At 39.0% G+C, this 21,139-nt stretch overlaps 1 protein-coding gene and 1 non-coding gene across 3 annotated transcripts in view; both read left to right on the plus strand.

Annotated features, from left to right (window-relative positions):
- Positions 1-571: 571 nt before the first annotated feature.
- The window catches only part of OSTM1 (osteoclastogenesis associated transmembrane protein 1), a 41,013-nt gene continuing 20,445 nt past the window's right edge, over positions 572-21,139 (plus strand). Inside the window, exons 1-2 of one of the 2 annotated variants that reach the window (XM_027089259.1) lie at positions 572-1,069; positions 15,107-15,221. In XM_027089259.1, coding sequence (XP_026945060.1) covers positions 665-1,069; positions 15,107-15,221 — 520 coding nt within the window. In that variant the 5' untranslated portion in view covers positions 572-664. The remainder of the gene's footprint in view (positions 1,070-15,106; positions 15,222-21,139) is intronic. The other variant, XR_003429245.1, reaches the window with a different exon arrangement.
- On the plus strand, positions 19,566-19,672 carry LOC113613258 (U6 spliceosomal RNA). Its single transcript, XR_003430141.1, has one exon. It is a non-coding gene; the product is annotated as a U6 spliceosomal RNA (small nuclear RNA).

A 21,139-nucleotide genomic window follows, 5' to 3' on the forward strand; every position in this document is an offset into this window, starting at 1 on the left:
CTATCGGACAGCGCTGACACAGATGAGTTTTTTTTTTTTTTAAAAAAGCTTTAAGCCGCTAGGCTCCACTATCAAAAATAATCAACACACGTCATTACTCTTTCCAAATATTTTGAGGGGGAAAATTATGCTAAGAAATACCAAGTAAAAAAACCTGCAAGGCACGTGCCAGCAGGCTTTCTCAGAGAACTCACTCGTAATTCCCACGGCGGAGGCCGTCCGTCTTTCTGTGGCACATAACTCCTCAGACTTCTAGAACTCAACGAACTCCTGAAGAGGTGGGCAACCGAGGGCAAGACCCCAGAGATTTAACTGCTCAAAGCGGCCGACGCCTATATTCATAGGGCAGGCGAGCCTCAGCTCCGGCCTCCACAGCTGACGCCAACCGGGTCTCGCGCGCCCCTCGGTCAGGCGCTTGCCACAGGCTGGGAGCGCGAAACCGCCCCTGTATGCGCGCTCCCGCACGCGCGCCGGCCCGCGGCGCGAGAGGCTCTCTGCAGCCAATGGGGCGGGGCGCCGCGCGCCGGAGGCGGGGCCGTGACGCGCGCGCCTCGTGACCCTGCTCGCGGCCTGCGCCCAAGGAAACCGGAAGCGGCAGCTGTCCGCAGCACCGATTAGGGGCGGAGAGGTGGAGGTCTGTACCTTGGGGTTCGTGAACCCCGCGATGGACCCGGACCGGACAGTCGCGCGGCGGAGGTCATCGTTGCTGCTGCTGCGGCTGCTGCTAGTGGCGCTGCTGTGGTCGGGGCTGGCTCTGGGCACCTTCTCCTTGGGCAGCAGTCCCCACCGGGTCCTCCACGACCTCTTGTCGGAGGAGCAGTTGCTGAAGGTGGAGGACTTGTCCCTGGCTCTACTGCAGGGCGGAAGCATGGGGCCACTGTCACTACCCCCAGACTTGCCGGATCTGGATCCCGAGTGCCGGGAGCTGCTGCTGGACTTCGCCAACAGCAGCGCAGAGCTGACCGGGTGTCTAGTGCGCGGCGCCCGGCCGGTGCGCCTCTGTCAGACCTGCTATCCTCTCTTCCAACAGGTCGCCAGCAAGATGGACAACATCAGCCGAGCCGTAGGGGTGGGTAGAAGGCACACCTGGGACCTCTGGCGTGGATTGTTGGAAAGGGAGGAGGATGGAATGATGGTTATCTCGGGGTGGGGGGGGGTGTTCAGTTTCCCCTTTTGTGAGAAAAAGAGGTTGGATTGGGACTGTGGAGTTAGGGGCATCAGAAAAGTGGGTGGCATTATGGGGCGTGGGGTTTGGATTTTTGCTTCCATGGCTGCTGTTGGGCATCTTTGGGTACATATTTGCAGATAGGTATGACTAGTTTTCTTGGGGCTTCTGCACCCCAACTCTACCTTTCGTCACCTCTTTCCCCCCAGTCTGCCACAGCTTCTTCCCATCTCCACCTGGAGTTCCCAGGAAGGACTCTTTCCTGAAACCCCAGGTGGAGTGGGGAAACTATAGTGTGCTGGTGGTAAGGAGCTTGAGCTCTGTAGCCAGGCATTTTCAGATCCACCACTTTCTAGCAGTTGGACCTTGGATTAATTATCTTGGAGTCTATCTTGGAGTTTCCTCCTCTGTAGAATGGAGAAACACCGCTGCCAGATGTGACTGTTAAAAAAATAAAAAGAGATAATGCATGAGAGTTCATTTTAGTCATTAATACAGGCTGGAGCCATTCTGCCAGGAGACCAGTTCTCTGCTTATTAGAGGTGTACTCTGGGCAAGTTATATTCTCTGTAACTGTTGTCTCATCTGTAAGATGGGGATGAGAGGAACTCTTAGAAAACTATTACTACACATAGTAACAGTTCTCAGTAAATGGGAACTAAAATTTTACAAAAGGGTAAATCTGCCTTCCACTCTTGGTACTCTTCGAGCTCTCTGGTCATGTGGTTGGTGCTGTGAGGGTCTTAATTAAAAGAAAGAAAGAGAAAGAAAGGAAGGCAGGGAGGGAGGAAGGAAGACAGGCAGGCACAGACATGTCCTTGTTCCTAAGTACCTTAAAGGGGCTAGAGTAGGAAAGGATTAGTGTCAGGGCTGGTGGGAGTCATGAGGTATGGGCTGGATATGCCTTGTAAAGGAAAAACAGGAGAAATGACTTTGCGATTATGGAGTGGAAAGTTCCTCTTGTACTGGGAGAAAAAGTCTCATGAAAATGTGGTTGGAATTATTTCATAAATCATAGTTGATTTGACAAAATATAAACATATATAGTTGCATCCTACTTTGTCAGCTTGATATTACTTGACATAAATATGTATTTTTTACAAAAATAGGGAATTTATTTGCATTAAATAAATTCTGTGGCCAGTCTCTGTAAAGAGCTACTTTTCAAGGTACTTTAAGTAAATGTAGACCTACATGTAGTATTTTTCAGGCATACTTCTCCTGGGTATAGCAAGGGATATGTGTGTGTGTGTGTGTGTGTGTATGTATATATATACATATATATATATATATAGTATATCTCACCATGATTTTAAAGTAAAACACCAAAGACTTGTCCCTGTCAACTACAGCAGGATATGATATGGCATCATATTCTGTTTTAAGCAGTTAGGTGCATTGTTCTGTGGCCAGAATGACCGTGAGTCCTGAAGCAAAGCTTGGATCTTTTGAGGCAGCAAACACATTCCTCATTTGTGTAGTTTCTGTGGAATTAAGAAGAGGTTAAAAAATTACCCCAAACTCTGGTGGCACAGTGATGGGCATCTGTGGGCCAATTATGGGCATATTTGTATATGAATTTCCACATGAATTCCCTACTGCCTACAGGAGGCTTCCCAGTGTGGAGACGGCAGAAACTTGCTTCCTCTGCTTTGTGTCTGATTCTACCAGTGACCTGCACACCCAGCTCGCCTCACTGTTGTGTGAAGGAACGGGGTAAAGAGATAAAAAGAGGCAGAAACCCCTTTCCCCAATCCGTATTTCCTCTCCAACTCATCCTAGATCTTGCCTACCCCCCATCCCCTTTCCTCAGTAGAGCTGGATGTGGTAGCTCAAAAGCATGATTTCTGCAGTTGTGAGGTACTTCGTGGATTTTATAGGCCTTTTCAGATTGGTCTGGGAATTGAACCATTATGTGTAATGATGAACCTATGGAAAATTATGTCTGAGTTTCTTAGGAGTGAACTTAAAGGAATCAGTTGTCCTTTGTGTGTGTGTGGCAGGGAATTGTTTCTGGAGAGTAATGTATTTTCTTTGACTCACATAGACTCAGTCTTTCATTTAAATAAGCTTAATTAGCAAGCACATGCTATTCTTAAATATTGGGCTGGTTAAAGGGTATTTGAAGGAAAAGGAGGGTAAAGTCCAGGCCTTAAACTGTCAGTGTAGTTGGGGAAATAAAAATAAATCTATACTGAGAAAAAGAAAAAGGGAAAAAATCATCAATGTGAGTGTTATAAATTGTACAATAGGATTTTAGAACAAAAGAGTGAAGGAGATGCTGAATTAAAGGAGGGAACAGAGCAAGGTGGGGTTAATCAGAGAATACCTACAAGTGGAATTATGAACAAGACATTCTTTCTCACCTCTTTAGGGTGAATCAATGTCCATGGATTGATTGAGAGAGGAGGGGAGTATAACAAGGAGAAAAAGAATCAAAGGTAGAAATTAGTAAGCTATTTCTGTGGTACAGCAAGCTGATTCATTTAACTGTAATAGAGTTATCTGATGAGAATTCTATTTTCTAGTCACTTCCTCTTGGAATTACTGGGTCAAGGACTAATAATATAAAACTAATATAAAACAAATAATATCATTTTATTATCTCAAGGTAAAGAATACAGTGATTTGTGAAACCTGAATAGTAGAATTGACGGATTCCCTCTTACTTAGAGTCATAGTTTCTTCTTTAATTTAAACTGAAAAGAGATGTAGTTTCATTGAGCTGTTCAGCATCACTAGAGTGGTTGCCAGGTTGCTTTGGCCCCCCAAATTCTGAATTGCTAATCTTCATCTTATTATACTTGGTTTGTTTAAAATTTATATAAGCAGATAGACATATAGATATGTATATATATATTACCTATGATTGGAGGTATGTATCTGGAAGTGTTCAACATAGTTTTAGTGTAGTTTTAGTCTCTTTCATTGGAGATCAGAAAATGTAGTGCTTCTTTTTCACTAAAAAAAAAAATTATTGAGTACCTGTTATGTGCAGGGTAGTGGTAGTAACTAGGCATATAGCTGTGAATGAGCAGAGCTTGTAGTCTGGTAGGGGAAACAGACATTAAACATATTGTTATAAAAGTAATTATTTAATTCAGGTGTGATAAGTGTTGCAGAGAAAAAAATCCCAGATGCTGCCAAAGCATATAACAAGAATGCAGATCTTGAGCATTCAAGATCAGCTGAGAGTAGATAGAAGTGGTCAGTGATTAAAGCTGACACCTAAAATTTGAGAAGGTTGGGGAGGAGAGAGAATGTATACATGTTACGAAGTAGCAGGTGTGAAGACTCTGAATGGGAGTCTGGTATGTTTAAGGACTAGAAAGAACTCAAAGCACCGTGAGCCAGGAGGAGACTAGTGATCTGAGCCTGAGGAAGTGGGCAGGTGCCAGGTCATATTAACTGTAGGGTATTACTAAGGGTTTTAGTCTTTGATTTTAAAGCAGTGTGATATTACTGAAGGGTTTAATTCTGTGAATGATATGATCCGATTTGTACTTTAAAAGGTCATTATGGCTACATGAGAGAAAATGGAGGGGACAGGGACTGGGGAGGGTAGGGGAATAGTATGTGTGGGGAAATGAATTAAGAGACTCTTACAGTGATGTGAGAAATGGTGGTGGCTAGGCCACATGGGGGCCATTGTGATGGGGAGAAATGGATAGATTTCAGAGATATTTAGGAGGTAGAACTGACAAAACTTGGTAGTTAATTGAATATGGAATATGAAGGAAAGGAACGATGATTTCCAGGGTTTTAATAAGAGCAGCTTAGTGAATAGGGTTGCTATTTACTAAGATGGAGGGAGGAACCTGTTTGGTGGGGGAAGATCATGAACTTGATATTGAACTTGTTGATTCTGAGGTGTTTATGAGACATCTAGGTGGAGATATTGCATATGTGGTTGGATGTGTGTGTCTAGAGATGTGGATTGGGGATAATAGGTTTGGGAGTAGTCAGCTTAAAAGTAGTGTTTGAAACCATGGCATGATGAGTTTGAGTAAGAAGTGAGAATACATAAGAACTGCTGGGTTGAAGATTTGGTTAGAAGATAAAATATTGAAAGAGACCAAGAAAGAAGAGTCGGAGAGATTAAGAAAAATCAGGAGAATGTGCTGTCCTATAAATCAGGGAAAAGGGAAGGGGTGGTTATTTGTGTCAAATCCAGCTGAGAGGACCAGAAGTGAATCTGTCAACATTGGCATTCTTGGTGCCATAAGAGCCATTTTGAGGGAGCACTTGGGGGTGGGAGTAAGATTAAAGTAGATTAAATAATGAATGGAAGATGAGGAAGTGGGAATAGTGATGTTACACAACTAAAAGTTTGGCCATAAGGAAGAGATAAGAAAGGTCACTAAAGAGGAATTGAGACTCAGGGATTTTCTTTTAATTTCTTTCGGTTCCTTTGTCCCTCCATCCCTCTGTCTCTACTTCCCTTCTTCCTTTCTTAAGATGGGAGAGACCTGAACATGTTCAAATGCTGATAGGAAGAATCCTATAGAGAGAGGGAAGATACAGGAAACAGTGGGAAAGTAAACAAGGTCAGTTTTCCTGAGAAGGCAGAGTAGTTGAGATCTAAGGCATCCACAGAGAGAGAGAGAGAGATGAGCCTTTGACAGGGGCAGGCACGTTCTGCACTCTAACAGGAGGGTAGAAGGAGAGGTTGGGTGTAGAGGGGTAGGCAGATCAGAGTTTCAGCTTGATGGTCTCTGTTTTCACTGTCAACCAGGAGGCTAGATCTTCACTTGAGAGTAAAGGGTGAGAGGGATATCAGAGTTTCAAGGGAGAGTGGAGAAGATTGCAATAGTGGTGTTAATCAGGGGAGAATGAGCAGACAGGCAAGTGAGGAGTACAGTTTGGGATTATGGATTTATTGTGGAAATAATCTGTCTGGTTGTTTGCATTTAGCCAAATAGGCATGATGAAAGTGTATTGTTGGATTCATTGTGGTTAGGTTTCTGCTAAGTGGTTGTGACAGATTTGAGTTCTAAAAGTTCTAAATATAAACCAAAGGCCAATGTTTTTTGTCATATGCTAGGTGTTGGGAATACAAAGATATAAGACAAAGTTTCCATCCTAAAGGAACTTTTGTCCAAATAAGGAACCTAGACATATATAGGTGGATATCATGCTTTAAGAAACTGAGCCTCGGAGTGATTAAGTAACTTACCCAAGACCATGCAGTGAAAGAGGCTGGGTTTGAATCCAAAAGGATACTACTGCCTATTTCATAGAGTTGTTACAAGGATTAAGTGAGTTATACATTTAGAGCTTTTAGAACCATTAGGTATTCAAAAGTACATCATCGTTGTTGGGATTATTCATCACTAACCTTCCATTCTCACTGTTGCTACTATCTTCTCATTATACATGAACTATGGAAATAGTCTATTTAGTCTCCTGCTTCACCCTACATATTGTGACATAGACCTATGCTCTCCAAACTCTGCTTTTCATGCCATCTTCCTCAAAAATCTTAAAAAGTTTCCCACTGTGTGACTCTCATAACCCTCAAGACGTTTCATTACCTTGCCCTGACTTCTCCCTCTACTGCCTCTACTTTCATAGAGGTACCTTCCACTGGTCTCCTGAATACTCCCTGAATACTGCATAACCATTCCTACTTTCACCCCTTGATCATTTTATTTACCCCATTTTAAAACCTTCTTCCCTTTCTTAGTATAGGGCTTAGTTCAAATCCTGCTTCCTCCATGAACTCTCCTTATTTCTCCCAACTACTCTGATGTCTTCCTCAACTGAACTGTTCCGCACGTTGACCACTCATACAGGTTATTCTGTATTGATTTTGATTTTGACTTATTTATTTATTTTTATTTTTAATTTTTTCTTTGTACAGCAGGTTCTTATTAGTCATCAATTTTATACACATCAGTGTATACATGTCAATCCCAATCACCCAGTTCATCCCACCACACCCACCCCCCCGCAGCTTTCCCCCCTTGGTGTCCATACGTTTGTTCTCTATATCTGTGTCTCAATTTCTGCCCTGCAAACCGGTTCATCTGTACCATTTTTCTAGGTTCCACATATATGCGTTAACATACGATATTTGTTTTTCTCTTTCTGACTTACTTCACTCTGTATGACACTCTCTAGATCCATCCACGTCTCAACAAATGACCCAGTTTCATTCCTTTTTATGGCTGAGTAATATTCCATTGTATCTATGTGCCACATCTTCTTTATCCATTCTTCTGTTGATGGGCAGTTAGGTTGCTTCCATGACCTGGCTATTGTAAATAGTGCTGCAGTGAACATTGGGGTGCATGTGTCTTTTTGAATTGTGGTTTTCTCTGGGTATATGCCCAGTAGTGGGATTGCTGGATCATATGGTAATTCTATTCTTAGTTTTTTAAGGAACCTCCCTACTGTTCTCCATAGTGGCTGTATCAGTTTACATTCCCATCAACAGTGCAAGAGGGTTCCCTTTTCTCCACACCCTCTCCAGCATTTGTTGTTTGTAGATTTTCTGATGATGCCCATTCTAACTGGTGTGAGGTGATACCTCATTGTAGTTTTGATTTGCATTTCTCTAATAATTAGTGATGTTGAGCAGCTTTTCATGTGCTTCTTGGCCATCTGTATGTCTTCTTTGGAGACATGTCTATTTAGGTCTTCTGCCCATTTTTGGATTGGGTTGTTTGTTTTTTAATATTGAGCTGCATGAGCTGTTTATATATTTTGCAGATTAATCCTTTGTCCGTTGATTCATTTGCAAATATTTTCTCCCATTCTGAGAGTTGTCTTTTCGTCTTGTTTATGGTTTCCTTTGCTTTGCAAAAGCTTTTAAGTTTCATTAGGTCCCATTTGTTTATTTTTCGTTTTATTTCCATTACTCTAGGAGGTGGATCAAAAAAGATTTTGCTGTGATTTATGTCAAAGAGTGTTCTTCCTATGTTTTCCTCTAAGAGTTTTATAGTGTCCAGTCTTACATTTAGGTCTCAAATCCATTTTGAGTTTATTTTTGTGTATGGTGTTCGGGAGTGTTCTAATTTCATTCTTATACATGTAGCTGTCCAGTTTTCCCAGCACCACTTATTGAAAATACAATTATTTCCATTGTATATCCTTGCCTCCTTTGTCATAGATTAGTTGACCATAGGTGTGTGGGTTTACCTCTGGGCTTTCTATCTTGTTCCATTGATCTATGTTTCTGTTTTTGTGCCAGTACCATATTGTCTTGATTACTGTAGGTTTGTAGTATAGTCTGAATTCAGAGAGTCTGATTCCTCCAGCTCCGTTTTTTTCCCTCAAGACTGCTTTGGCTATTCGGGGTCTTTTTTTTTTTTTTTTTTGCGGTACGCGGGCCTCTCACTGTTGTGGCCTCTCCCGCCGCGGAGCACAGGCTCCGGATGCGCAGGCTCAGTGGCCATGGCTCACGGGCCCAGCCGCTCCACGGCATGTAGGATCCTCCCAGACTGGGGCATGAACCCGTGTCCCCTGCATCTGCAGGCAGACTCTCAACCACTGCACCACCAGGGAAGCCCTATTTGGGGTCTTTTGTGTCTCCATACAAATTTGAAGATTTTTTGTCCTAGTTGTATAAAAAATGGCATTGGTAACATGATACAGATTGCATTGAATCTGTAGATTGCTTTGGGTAGTATAGTCATTTTCACAATATTGATTATTCTAATCCAAGAACATGTAATATCTCTCCATCTGTTGGTATCATCCTTAATTTCTTTCATCAGTGTCTTATAGTTTTCTGCATTCAGGTATTTTGTCTCCCTAGGTAGGTTTATTCCTAGGTATTTTATTCTTTTTATGCAGTGGTAAATGGGAATGTTTCCTTAATTTCTCTTTCTGATTTTTCATCCTTAGTGTATAGGAATGCAAGAGATTTCTGTGCATTAATTTTATATCCTGCAGCTTTACCAAATTCATTGATCAGCTCTAGTAGTTTTCTGGTGGCATCTTTAGGATTCTCTATGTATAGTATCATGTCATCTGCAAACAGTGACAGCCTTACTTCTTCTTTTCCAATTTGTATTCCTTTTATTTGTTTTTCTTCTCTGATTGCTGAGGCTAGGACTTCCAAAACTATGTTGAATAATAGTGGTGATTGTGGACATCCTTGTCTTGTTCCTGATCTTAGAGGAAATGCTTTCAGTTTTTCACCATTGAGAATGATGTTTACTGTGGGTTTGTCGTATATGGCCTTTATTATGTTGAGGTAGGTTCCCTCTATGCCCACTTTCTGGAGAGTTTTCATCATAAATGGGTGTTTAATATTGTCAAAAGCTTTTTCTGCATCTATTGAGATGATCATATGGTTTTTATTCTTCAATTTGTTAATATGGTGTATCACATTGATTGATTTGTGTATATTGAAGAATCCTTGCATCCCTGGGATAAATCCCACTTGATCATGGTGTATGATCCTTTTAATGTGTTGTTGGATTCTGTTTGCTAGTATTTTGTTGAGGAATTTTGCATCTATATTTATCAGTGCTATTGGTCTGTAATTTTCTATTTTTGTAGTATCTTTGTCTGGTTTTGGTATCAGGGTGATGGTGGCCTCATAGAATGAGTTTGGAAGTGTTCCTTCCTCTGCAATTTTTTTGGAAGAGTTTGAGAAGGATGGATGTTAGCTCTTCTCTAAGTGTTTGATAGAATTCACCTGTGAAGCCATCTGGTCCTGGACTTTTGTTTGTTGGAAGATTTTTAATCACAGTTTCAATTTCATTACTTGTGATTGGTCTGTTCATATTTTCTATTTCTTTCTGGTTCAGTCTTGGAAGGTTATACCTTTCTAAGAATTTGTCCATTTCTTCCAGGTTGTCCATTTTATTGGCATAGAGTTGCTTGTAGTAGTCTCTTAGGATGCTTTGTATTTCTGTGGTGTCTGTTGTAACTTCTCCCTTTTCATTTCTATTTTTATTGATTTGAGTCCTCTCCCTTTTTGTTAATGAGTCTGGCTAATGGTTTATCAATTTTGTTTATCTTCTCAAAGAACCAGCTTTTAGTTTTATTGATCTTTGCTATTGTTTTCTTTGTTTCTATTTCATTTATTTCTGCTCTGATCTTTATGATTTCTTTCCTTCTGCTAACTGGGTTTTGTTTGTTTTTTCTCTAGTTCCTTTAGGTGTAAGGTTAGATTATTTATTTGAGATTTTTCTTGTTTCTTGAGGTAGGCTTGTATAGCTATAAACTTCCCTCTTAGAACTGCTTTTGCTGCATCCCGTAGGTTTTGGATTGTCGTGTTTTTATTGTCATTTGTCTCTAGGTATTTTTGATTTCCTCTTTGATTTCTTCAGTGATCTCTTGGTTTTAGTAACGTAGTGTTTAGCCTCCATGTGTTTGTGTTTTTTACGTTTTTCCCCTGTAATTCATTTCTAATCTCATAGCGTTGTGGTCTAAAAAGATGCTTGATATGATTTCAGTTTTCTTAAATTTACTGAGGCTTAATTTGTGACCCAAGATGTGATCTGTCCTGGAGAATGTTCTGTGCACACTTGAGAAGACAGTGTAATCTGCCGTTTTTGGATGGAATGTCCTATAAATATCAATTAAATCTATCTGGTCTATTTGTGTCATTTAAAGCTTCTGTTTCCTTATTTATTTTCATTTTGGATGATCTGTCCATTGGTGTAAGTGAGGTGTTAAAGTCCCCAACTATTTTGTGTTACTGTCGATTTCCTCTTTTACATCTGTTAGCAGTTGCCTTATGTATTGAGGTGCTTCTATGTTGGGTGCATATATATTTATAATTGTTATATCTTCTTGGCTTGATCCCTTGATCATTATGTAGTGTCCTTCCTTGTCTCTTGTAACATTGTTTATTTTAAAGTCTATTTTATCTGATATGAGTATTGCTACTCCAGTTTTCTTTTGATTTCCATTTGCATGGAATATCTTTTTCCATCCCATCACTTTTAGTATATATGTTTCCCTAGGTCTGAAGTGGGTCTCTTGTAGACAGCATATATATGGGTCTTGTTTTTCTATCCATTCAGCAAGCCTGTGTCTTTTGCTTGGAGCATTTAATCCATTCACGTTTGAGGTAATTATCGATATGTATGTTACTCTGACCATTTTCTTAATTGTTTTGGGTTTGTTTTTGTGGTCCTTTTCTTCTCTTGTGTTTCCCACTTAGAGATGTTCCTTTAGCATTTGTTGTAGAGCTGGTTTGGTGGTGCTGAATTCTCTTAGCTTTTGCTTGTCTGTAAAGCTTTTGATTTCTCCATCGAATCTGAATGAGATCCTTGCCAGGTAGAATAATCTTGGCTGTAGGTTCTTCCCTTTCATTACTTTAAGTATATCATGCCACTCCCTTCTGGCTTATAGAGTGTCTGCTGAGAAATCAGCTGTTAAACTTATGGGAGTTCCCTTGTATGTTATTTGTCATTTTTCCCTTGCTGCTTTCAATAATTTTTCTTTGTCTTTAATTTTTGCCAATTTGATTAGTATGTGTCTTGGCGTTTTTCTCCTTGGGTTTATCCTGTATGGGACTCGCTGCGCTTCCTGGACTTGGATGGCTATTTCATTTCCCATATTAGGGAAGTTTTCGACTATAATCTCTTCAAATATCTTCTCAGGTCCTTTCTCTCTCTCTCCTCCTTCTGGGACCCCTATAATGCGAATGTTGTTGCATTTAATGTTGTCCCAGAGGTCTCTTAGGCTGTCTTCATTTCTTTTCATTCTTTTTTCTTTATTCTGTTCTGCAGCAGTGAATTCCACCATTCTGTCTTCCAGGTCACTTATCCGTTCTTCTGCCTCAGTTATTCTGCTATTGATTCCTTCTAGTGTAGTTTTCATTTCAGTTATTGTATTGTTCATCTCTGTTTGTTTGTTCTTTAATTCTTCTAGGTCTTTGTTAAACATTTCTTGCATCTTCTCGATCTTTTCCTCTGTTGTTTTTCCGAGGTCCTGGATCATCTTCATATTATTATTCTGAATTCTTTTTCTGGAAGGTTGTCTATCTCCACTTCATTTAGTTGTTTTTCCGGGGTTTTATCTTGTTCCTTCATCTGGTACATAGCCCTCTTCCTTTTCATCTTGTCTGTCTTTCTGTGAATGTGGTTTTTGTTCCACAGGCTGTGGGTTTTTTCCCACAGTATTGTAGTTCTTCTTGCTTTTGCTGTGTGCCCTCTGGTGGGTGAGGCTATCTAAGAGGCTTGTGCAGGTTTCCTGATGGGAGGGACTGGTGGTGGGTAGAGCTGGGTGTTGCTCTGGTGGGCAGAGCTCAGTAAAACTTTAATCCACTTGACTGCTGATGGGTGGGGCTGGGTTCCCTCCCTTTTGGTTGTTTGACCTGAGGCAACCCAACACTGGAGCCTACCTGGGCTCTTTGGTGGGGCTAATGGCCGACTCTGGGAGGGCTCACGCCAAGGAGTACTTCCCAGAACTTCTGCTGCCAGTGTCCTTGTCCCCATGGTGAGCCACAGCCACCCCCCGCCTCTGCAGGAGACCCTCCAACACTAGCAGGTAGGTCTGGTTCAGTCTCCCCTGGGTTCACTGCTCCTTCCCCTGGGTCCCGACGCGCATACTACTTTGTGTGTACCCTCCAAGAGTGGAGTCTCTGTTTCCCCCAGTCCTGTCGAAGTCCTGCAATCAGATCCCACTAGTCTTCAAAGTCTGATTCTCTAGGAATTCCTCCTCCCGTTGCCGGACCCCCAGGTTGGGAAGCCTGATGTGGGGCTCAGAACCTTCACTCCAGTGGGTGGACTTCTGTGGTATAATTGTTCTCCAGTCTGTGAGTCACCCACCCAGCAGTTATGGGATTTGATTTTGCTGTGATTGTGCCCCTACCGTCTCATTGTGGCTTCTCCTTTGTCTTTGGATGTGGGGTGTCTTTTTTTGGTGAGTTCCAGTGCCTTCCTGTCGATGATTGTCCAGCAGCTAGTTGTGATTCTGGTGTTCTCACAAGAGGGAGCGAGAGCACGTCCTTCTACTCCACCATCTTGGTTCAGGCCCCTAGTTTCTATCTGTATTGATTTTTAAAATATCCAATCATCTACTTATAAGACTCTACTTAAGTAACTGGTTATACTTAGCCAGCTACACCCACTTAGAGCACTTCTTGTTGGCAACAGGTAGCTAGGTGAAATAGCATATATCAGTTACTTACTAGGTGCCAGACATTGTGCTAAGTGATTAACATATGGTATTTCATTTAATGCTGTACCTGTAGGACTCATGATCATGAAACTGAGCCTCAGAGAGTTTACCTCAGCTGTCCAAGATTACCAGCTAGTAATCCAGGTTTGTCTGACTCTTTAGGCCATGCTCTACTTTAATCGGGTGGGTAAATTATCACAAACCATTGTTTGATCTTTTATGAAATCTTCTTCTATAGCTGATATTGCTCTGAAAGCAATTCCAAGAAAAGGGCTTTTTAAAATGTTTTATTCAGGGCTTCCCTGGTGGTACAGTGGTTGAGAGTCCACCTGCCGATGCGGGGGACACAGGTTCGTGCCCCGGTCCGGGAAGATCCCACATGCCGCGGAGCGGCTAGGCCCGTGAGCCATGGCCGCTGAGCCTGCATGTCCGGATCCTGCGTGTCTGGAGCCTGTGCTCCGGAACGGGAGAGGCCACAACAGTGAGGGGCCCGCGTACCACAGAAAAAAAAAAAAGTAAAATGTTTTATTCAATTTACTATTTTAAAGGCAAGCATTCATTTGGCTGCATGTTTTAATGAGAAAACAAAACTAAGCCACAGAAAGGGTAATCATCCCAAAATGATCTTCAGAAATATTTTAAAACAAAAATTCTGCTGTTAAGCCCTCCTTCCCTCTTTTCTTATCCCACATGGCTGATCAGTTCTTTTCTAGAGTTAACATATTCTCTCTTTTATTACTAATGACACTATTTAATTCCTTATCTGTATGTCTCTGGGGAGGTTTTGAAGACCCAGTGTTGATGGCATTCCTTTATACTCTTTGTATACTCAGAACTCCAAGATTCTTATAGTGCCGGATAAATAGTAGGAGTTAAATAACTTTGAAAGAATGAAGAGTCAGCAGGACTTAGTTCCTTGCTTGGGGCAAAAAGGAAAGGAAATAGATAAGGATCCAATAATTTAGGAACTTGAATTTATTATTTGCATAGTGTGAGTTTCATTATTAAAACGATCTGTGGAAAGCATGTTCTTCTATCTGGGTACAAACTGTTTCGGTACAAACTAGATGTATCACATTTTCTTGTGGGTTTTAAGATTTTGAGCCAAAAAATGTCCGGAAGATGAAACAATTTTTTTTGTTTTTTGTGGTATGCGGGCTTCTCACTGTTGTGGCCTCTCCCGTTGCGGAGCACAGGCTCCGGACACGCAGGATCCGGACATGCAGGCTCAGCGGCCATGGCTCACGGGCCTAGCCGCTCCGCGGCATGTGGGATCTTCCCGGACCGGGGCACAGGGGACTGTGTCCCCTGCATCAGCAGGCGGACTCTCAACCACTGCGCCACCAGGGAAGCCCTGAAACAATGTTTTGTGATCATTTATCCACCAGGTTTTTAAAAATGTGTAAATAATATATGTTCATTGTAGAAAAATTTAGTGTAAAAGAGGCAAAAAAGAAATTGAAAATCGCTCTATTTCCATTATTCAGAGATAACTAATGCTACATTTTGGTGAATAGCTTTCCAGAATTTTTTCCTGTGCGTAAGGAGTAAGAAATATTACATGTGGGCCTAAGCAGTTGAGATTGTACCATAGAAGCAAGTACTTATTTATTTAAGAAGCAAAAATTTTCTTCCCTTGCAAGTGAACCTGGTACCAGTAAATGTTAGCTGCTATTGTTTTATTACAGTTGTTATTATTAATGACATCATTATTTGATTATAGCAAAAAAATTAAATGCTTATAATAAATATTTGAATTATTTTTATAAGGTTTTTTGCCTCAAGTAGTTGTTTGGGAAGTCTAAAAATATTCAGAGTGTATTTTTCTTTCTTTTTCTTTTGTCGTTATAGAATTCCTCAGAGAGTCATAGTTGTGCCAGAAGTCTCTTAATGGCAGATAGAATGCAAATAGTTGTGATTCTGTCTGAGTTTTTCAATTCCACATGGCAGAAGGCAAATTGTGCAAGTAAGTAATTCTTTCATTTTCATGTTGCTGTCATGGTTCAACAGTATAGATGTCATTTTATTTGAATCTGAAAATTTTGAATATTTTTTGTTACTAAGTTTAAATGAACTGTGATTAGCATCACGGTTTATTAGTGAGAAATGCTTGGGCAAATACTGAAAGGCAGAAAAGTGTAGCAGTTAACAGTGAGCTTTGCAGTCAGACAGATCTGGAATTTATTCTAAGCTCTGCCATTTATTAGCCCTAACCTACTACTGTCAGACCTTGGGCATGTGATTTTACCTCTTGGAGCTTCAGTTTCCTCATCCGTAAATTGGTGGTAATAATGGAACCTACTTTATATGATTGTTTTGAGGAGTAAATGAAATAAACTGTGTAAAGCACTTAGCTTAGTATCTGGCATATAGTTAATGTTCAAGGAATGTTAGCTGCTTAATATAATAGTAATTATGATGTTTATAATAATCTGTGATGGGGGAGGTGATAACGTCTGTTCTACCAGTTTTGCAGGCTTGTATGTATTTGTATAATGAAATGAGATCTATTTTCAAGCATTCTTTAGGAAAATTAAAATCACTATTTCAATTCATAAGTGTTTTGAATACCAACTATGTACTAGGAAATTCTTATTTTCTATTCCTTATAATGTTTGAGGAAGGAAGTTATATATATAACCTAAAGCAGACAAATAACTGCTATAATAAAGTTATAGAGTCTTGGGGAAGCTGAAAATAAATCAGATTGGAGAGAATTTGAAATACTTCCTGGAGGAGGTACCTTTTGATCCTACACTTTTGTGACTGGACATGATTTCAATAAGTAGAGATGAGAGGAAGGACATTGCAGATAGGGAGGCATCGTGAACAGAGGCACAGAGGTATAAAAGAGTAGTAGATGTTACAGGATGCTGGAAGCACAATGGGAGGTAAACTTGGAAAGGGAAGGTAAGACCTTGACCTATATAGTAGTTTATCACTTATGCCAACATTTTTCATACTGCCTAGAACACCAGCATAGTATTAAGAAATGGTTATATACTATAGTATCTTGGGAATTTACAATACACATAGAATATTAAAAGCAGTGAGAAGGACTATAGGTTAAAAAAAACTTTTAAACATCATTTAACCTAGCACTTTCTGAGCTTTTTTTTTTTTTAAACTACAAAGACCCTTTCTTTTTCTTTTTTTTTTTGTGGAACCCCATTGGAAGAGAGAGACCAGTGAGGAAATTCTTACAATGGTTTAGGCAAGAAGCAAAGAAAACATTAAGTAGGGCATGGGCTGTGGAAATAGAAAGGGTAGAGTGAATTAAAAATCTGTGTATCTGTAAGTCATTAAGGAGCTTAACTTTTTAAGGACTTTGTCTTTTTGTTTAGTTCATATGAAGAAAAACTGTAAATGGGAAAAAGACTCCCTGCTAAGTTTCTTTTCCTTTGTAGTATACCATGGATATTGAATATTAACTCTTTTAATTTTGTCTCTATTAATTCAAAATTTCTGGTAATTTGAACAGAGGCTTGACTGACAGCTAACTTTTTTTTAAAGCAAATCTTTACTTTTTTGGAGTAAAACTTTTTAGTGTAAATATGATTGAACAGAGTTTGCTTAACTTATACGGAAGAGCTGTTTTTAATTATTCTTAAGCCCTTCCGAAAAATCCATTGATATAGGAAAAAATATGTTAATTGCAAATAATTTAAAATCAGTTAATTAGAATAAGTGGGGTATGTGTTGGGATTCACTTCTTTCGACTGATGTTACTTAATTTACATACTTGAGAGGTAAAGCATCTTTTCTTTAAAAGATATTTTGTAATGAATTTACTAATTTAAAATAGCTTTCTTCTCTAGCTATTTAAAAAAAAATAAAAAGGAAAGAAAACATTTTGCTGCATATTTACTCAGGATGGTAGATGTAAAACTCTTTAGAATAAATTCTTAGGGTACTTTTGTTTTTCTGTGAGGCATCCTATCTTGAACATATTCCTTGATTGAACTTCTTCTGAAGAAAAAATGAAATGTTTACTTCCTAATTAAAATTAATTTGGCCAAAATATATGACCAAGGAAGCTGCAGAGAAATATGACATCTTTTGGAGAATTAGATAGCTGAGTGGGCAGGAAAGACAGGAAGACTTAGTTTTCATTCTGCTTACATTTGTACCCTTTGGATTGTATACCATAGCATTTAATACCTATTCAAAAATACATAAAGATTTTTAAAACTTGACGGACTGTCCAAATCTGCCATGATTATTCATATGTTAGATGTAATCAGAGAGATTGGCTATTTTCTTTTTCCAGATTATGCATTTTAAAAAAGTTATCTTCCATTCATTGTTTCATTCACATTTTAAAATTTATCATAATTTATATTCTGTATTTTATATGGAAATAAAATAGTTTTATAAATTTGTGCTCCTCAGATGTTTTCCCTTGGGTATTCATTCTAAAGTAATCATCTAGGACTTCCCTGGTGGTACAGTGGTTAAGACTTTGCTTTCCAATGCAGGGGATGTGGATTCGATCCCTGGTTGGGGAGGTAAGATTCCACATGCCTCGAAACCAAAAAACTAAAACATAAAACAGAAACAATATTGTAACAAATTCAATAAAGACTTTAAAAAAAATGGTCCACATCAAAAAAAATCTTTAAATAAAATAATAAAATAAAATAATCACCTTACCTAGAAATGAATAATCTTTACCAAATTACCTGGAAACACTTCTAATTATGTTTTCTACAAATCTCTGTAATAAAGATAACATGAACATTTTCTGAAAAATTTAAAGAATTGTTCAAAAAACTTTGCAATTTTTACCAAAATTTAATAAAGCATTCTTACTTGAGCAACATAGTCTTCTGTTACAAAGCAGTGAGAAAAGAAATTTGAAGGAAGGAGAAAATGAGCTAAAGAAGGTGAATAGCAAGTCAGCAATTAAATTAAATAATATTTCTCAATGTCATGGCCCTTGGTTCATTTGAACTTCACAATAAGCCGAGCCCTGTGAGGTAGAATGGGGGCTCAGAAAGTGTAAATGAACTGCAGATCAAGAGCCTAGAACTAAAATCGGAGGGCTTTAAGATTGTTCATCTGAATAGACAGTGTTCATGAGTTAAGGCCTAATTTTGTTTTTAAAGTGCTATTTGACAAATTCATTGCACAGTCTCCATTTTAAGAAATATTAGCCCTGCACTTTAGCCCTACAAAGTTTAATATCTATGCTATATACATGTTTGATATCATGGAAAACCTAGTCTTTTACTAAAGATATAAATGTAAAATACTCTTTTTTTGCCTAAAGACCTATCAATACTACATAAAATTAAAACTAGATAATGTGAAAAAAAAGTTTTTAATAGGGTTGCACATTTTCTAATGTTAATGGTCAGCAATGATTAGGAATCAGGCATCAGGTTCTGAGACAATCGCATCTCTAGCAACCAGATCTATTAAACCACTGATTTCAGGGAATCCTCACTCTTCTATTTTCTTAATAAATAATGCTAAAGGCTTCTCTTTTCCTTTTACTTAAAGGATAATCCATTTGTTACCTATCCAGTCATTGTTTTTTAAAAATCTTTGGCCTTTAGAAATAGGTAAAAGAATGAATACAAAGGATATTTACTCTTTTAATAAAATGGAAGAAAGCAATCATATCACACTATAATTTTAAATGAATTTGTGCCTGATCAGAAGTTTGCCTACGATGTTGTCATTTTGTATTGTCGGAGACCAAAATGTGCCATCCCAAAATATGCCTCTTTGGCATAAGGATTATTTTGAGCTGATTATTTTGAGAAACCGCAGACACAGGAGAAGCTCTGAAAACAGAGTAGAAATAACCATTTTGTATGAGAAATTTATATTTATTAAGGAAATCTCCACTGCTAAGGGTGTCTCCCTCTCTGTACCAGGAAGAAAAGGATGACTTTAAATCACTAGAGAATCTTGTAAATGGAGAAGGCAGGGACATAATCTGCATAACCTTATGCTTGTTTACCTCACTTTTCCTGGTCATTTCCCCATAACTGACCTCTCCCACACCCATCTTTGCTTTTACCTGAAGATGATATTCAAGTCTGACTTCTAAGCCCCTTTGAGTTACTCAATTTCCCTTTGTATCTTCTGTGTATATGCGGAAGATATACAAGTTAACAAACTTCTGTTTGTTTTTCTCCTATTGATCTGTCTTTTGTTACAGGGGACCCAACTGAGAACTTACAAGGTAGAGGGAAAATTATGTTTCCTCCCCTACCGTATATACATGAAAACACAGTATAAATATTCCCCCCAAAATCTAGATTATTTGCTTTTTTATTTAAACATAAAAAGACTGGTCGTGCTTGCTTCGGCAGCACATATACTAAAATTGGAACGATACAGAGAAGATTAGCACGGCCCCCGCGCAAGGATGACACGCAAATTCGTGAAGTGTTCCATATTTTTAGCAATTATACTCCAAGAAAGATGTTTAAAAAATAAAAAAAACAGACATTAAAAAAAAAAAGACTGGTCAGTTTTCTCAGAACTTATGTAAAACTGTTAAATACAAGCTATGAACCCTTTTGTCTCAGTTAACTTTTTGTGGTGATCTAGTTATTAAATTTGCAAATACAGAGCTGATAAGTGATGCCAGCAATAGAACTCTTTAAATGGTAAATAATCTGGAGTCTATTCAGTCTGACACCTAAAAGATAAAATGGGAAGGAAAAACATTACAAAGGAAGAACGAAAACTACTGAGGTGTTTTTAAAATTTGTTTTTAATTGAGACTTAAACCAATATGTGATCCATTTTGTAAGAATATATATTTTGATATAAAATGACTATTCCTTTTTCATCCTCTGTGCTAGAAAATGCAAAACTATAATTATATAAATATCTTTTTTTTTTTTTTTTTTGGCCGTACGTGGTCCTCTCACTCTTGTGGCCTCTCCCGTTGTGGAGCACAGGCTCCAGACGCGCAGGCTCAGCGGCCATGGCTCACGGGCCCAGCCGCTCTGCGGCATGTGGGATCTTCCTGGACCGGGGCACGAACCCGTGTCCCCTGCATCGGTAGGCGGACTGTCAACCACTGCGCCACCAGGGAAACCCTATAAATATCTTTTAAAGTTAATTTAAGGGGCTATTAAAAATTTTTTAAATAATATTATTAAAAATATAAACATGTAAAGCTATAAAAGCTAAAATATTGTTTAAAAGAATACTTTTAAAAGTAATACATTGCCAAAAAAAATCACCTTTTTACTTGATCTAGCTGTGGGTTGGCACGTAGTCTTTGCCATTATTACTTGATGAAAGGAAGGCTAGACTCTCAATGAAAGAGAGTGCCATCCTGATACAACATTGTTAATCAAGTATACTCCAATATAAAAAAAAAAGAGTGCCATCCATTACCACTACCATCTATTTTATCTTTAGAATTTCTGTGTCTTTGAATGATATTAGTCTTCATCAGAAATGAGTTTTTGGAAACTGATTGAAACTCAAAAGGAGTGTACACAACTCTTCCAATTCATATTACAAATAACATGGAAATTAATTCTTGTGGAGAGTGACTGTTAAGAAGTAAAGAAAATATATCAAGGATTTCTCCTCTTCACAATTTTAAAGCTGTTATCAGAAGTGTATTGTTAACGCATGTATGTGGAACCTAGAAAAATGGTACAGATGAACGGGTTTGCAGGGCAGAAATAGAGACACAGATGCAGGGAACAAATGTATGGACACCATGGGGGGTAAAGTGGCGGGGCGGGGGGTGGTGGTGTGATGAATTGGGAGATTGGGATTGACATATATACACTAATATGTATAAAATGGATAACTAATAAGGACCTGCTGTGTAAAAAAATAAATTAAAAAATGTCTATGTGTTTGAAAAAAAAAGTTTTTTTTTTAAAAAAGAAGTGTATT

Source organism: Aethalodelphis obliquidens, unplaced genomic scaffold (assembly GCF_003676395.1).
Source record: "Aethalodelphis obliquidens isolate GAN/ISIS:26980383/991018 unplaced genomic scaffold, ASM367639v1 scaffold3, whole genome shotgun sequence".
NCBI classification, from domain to species: Eukaryota; Metazoa; Chordata; class Mammalia; order Artiodactyla; family Delphinidae; genus Aethalodelphis; species Aethalodelphis obliquidens.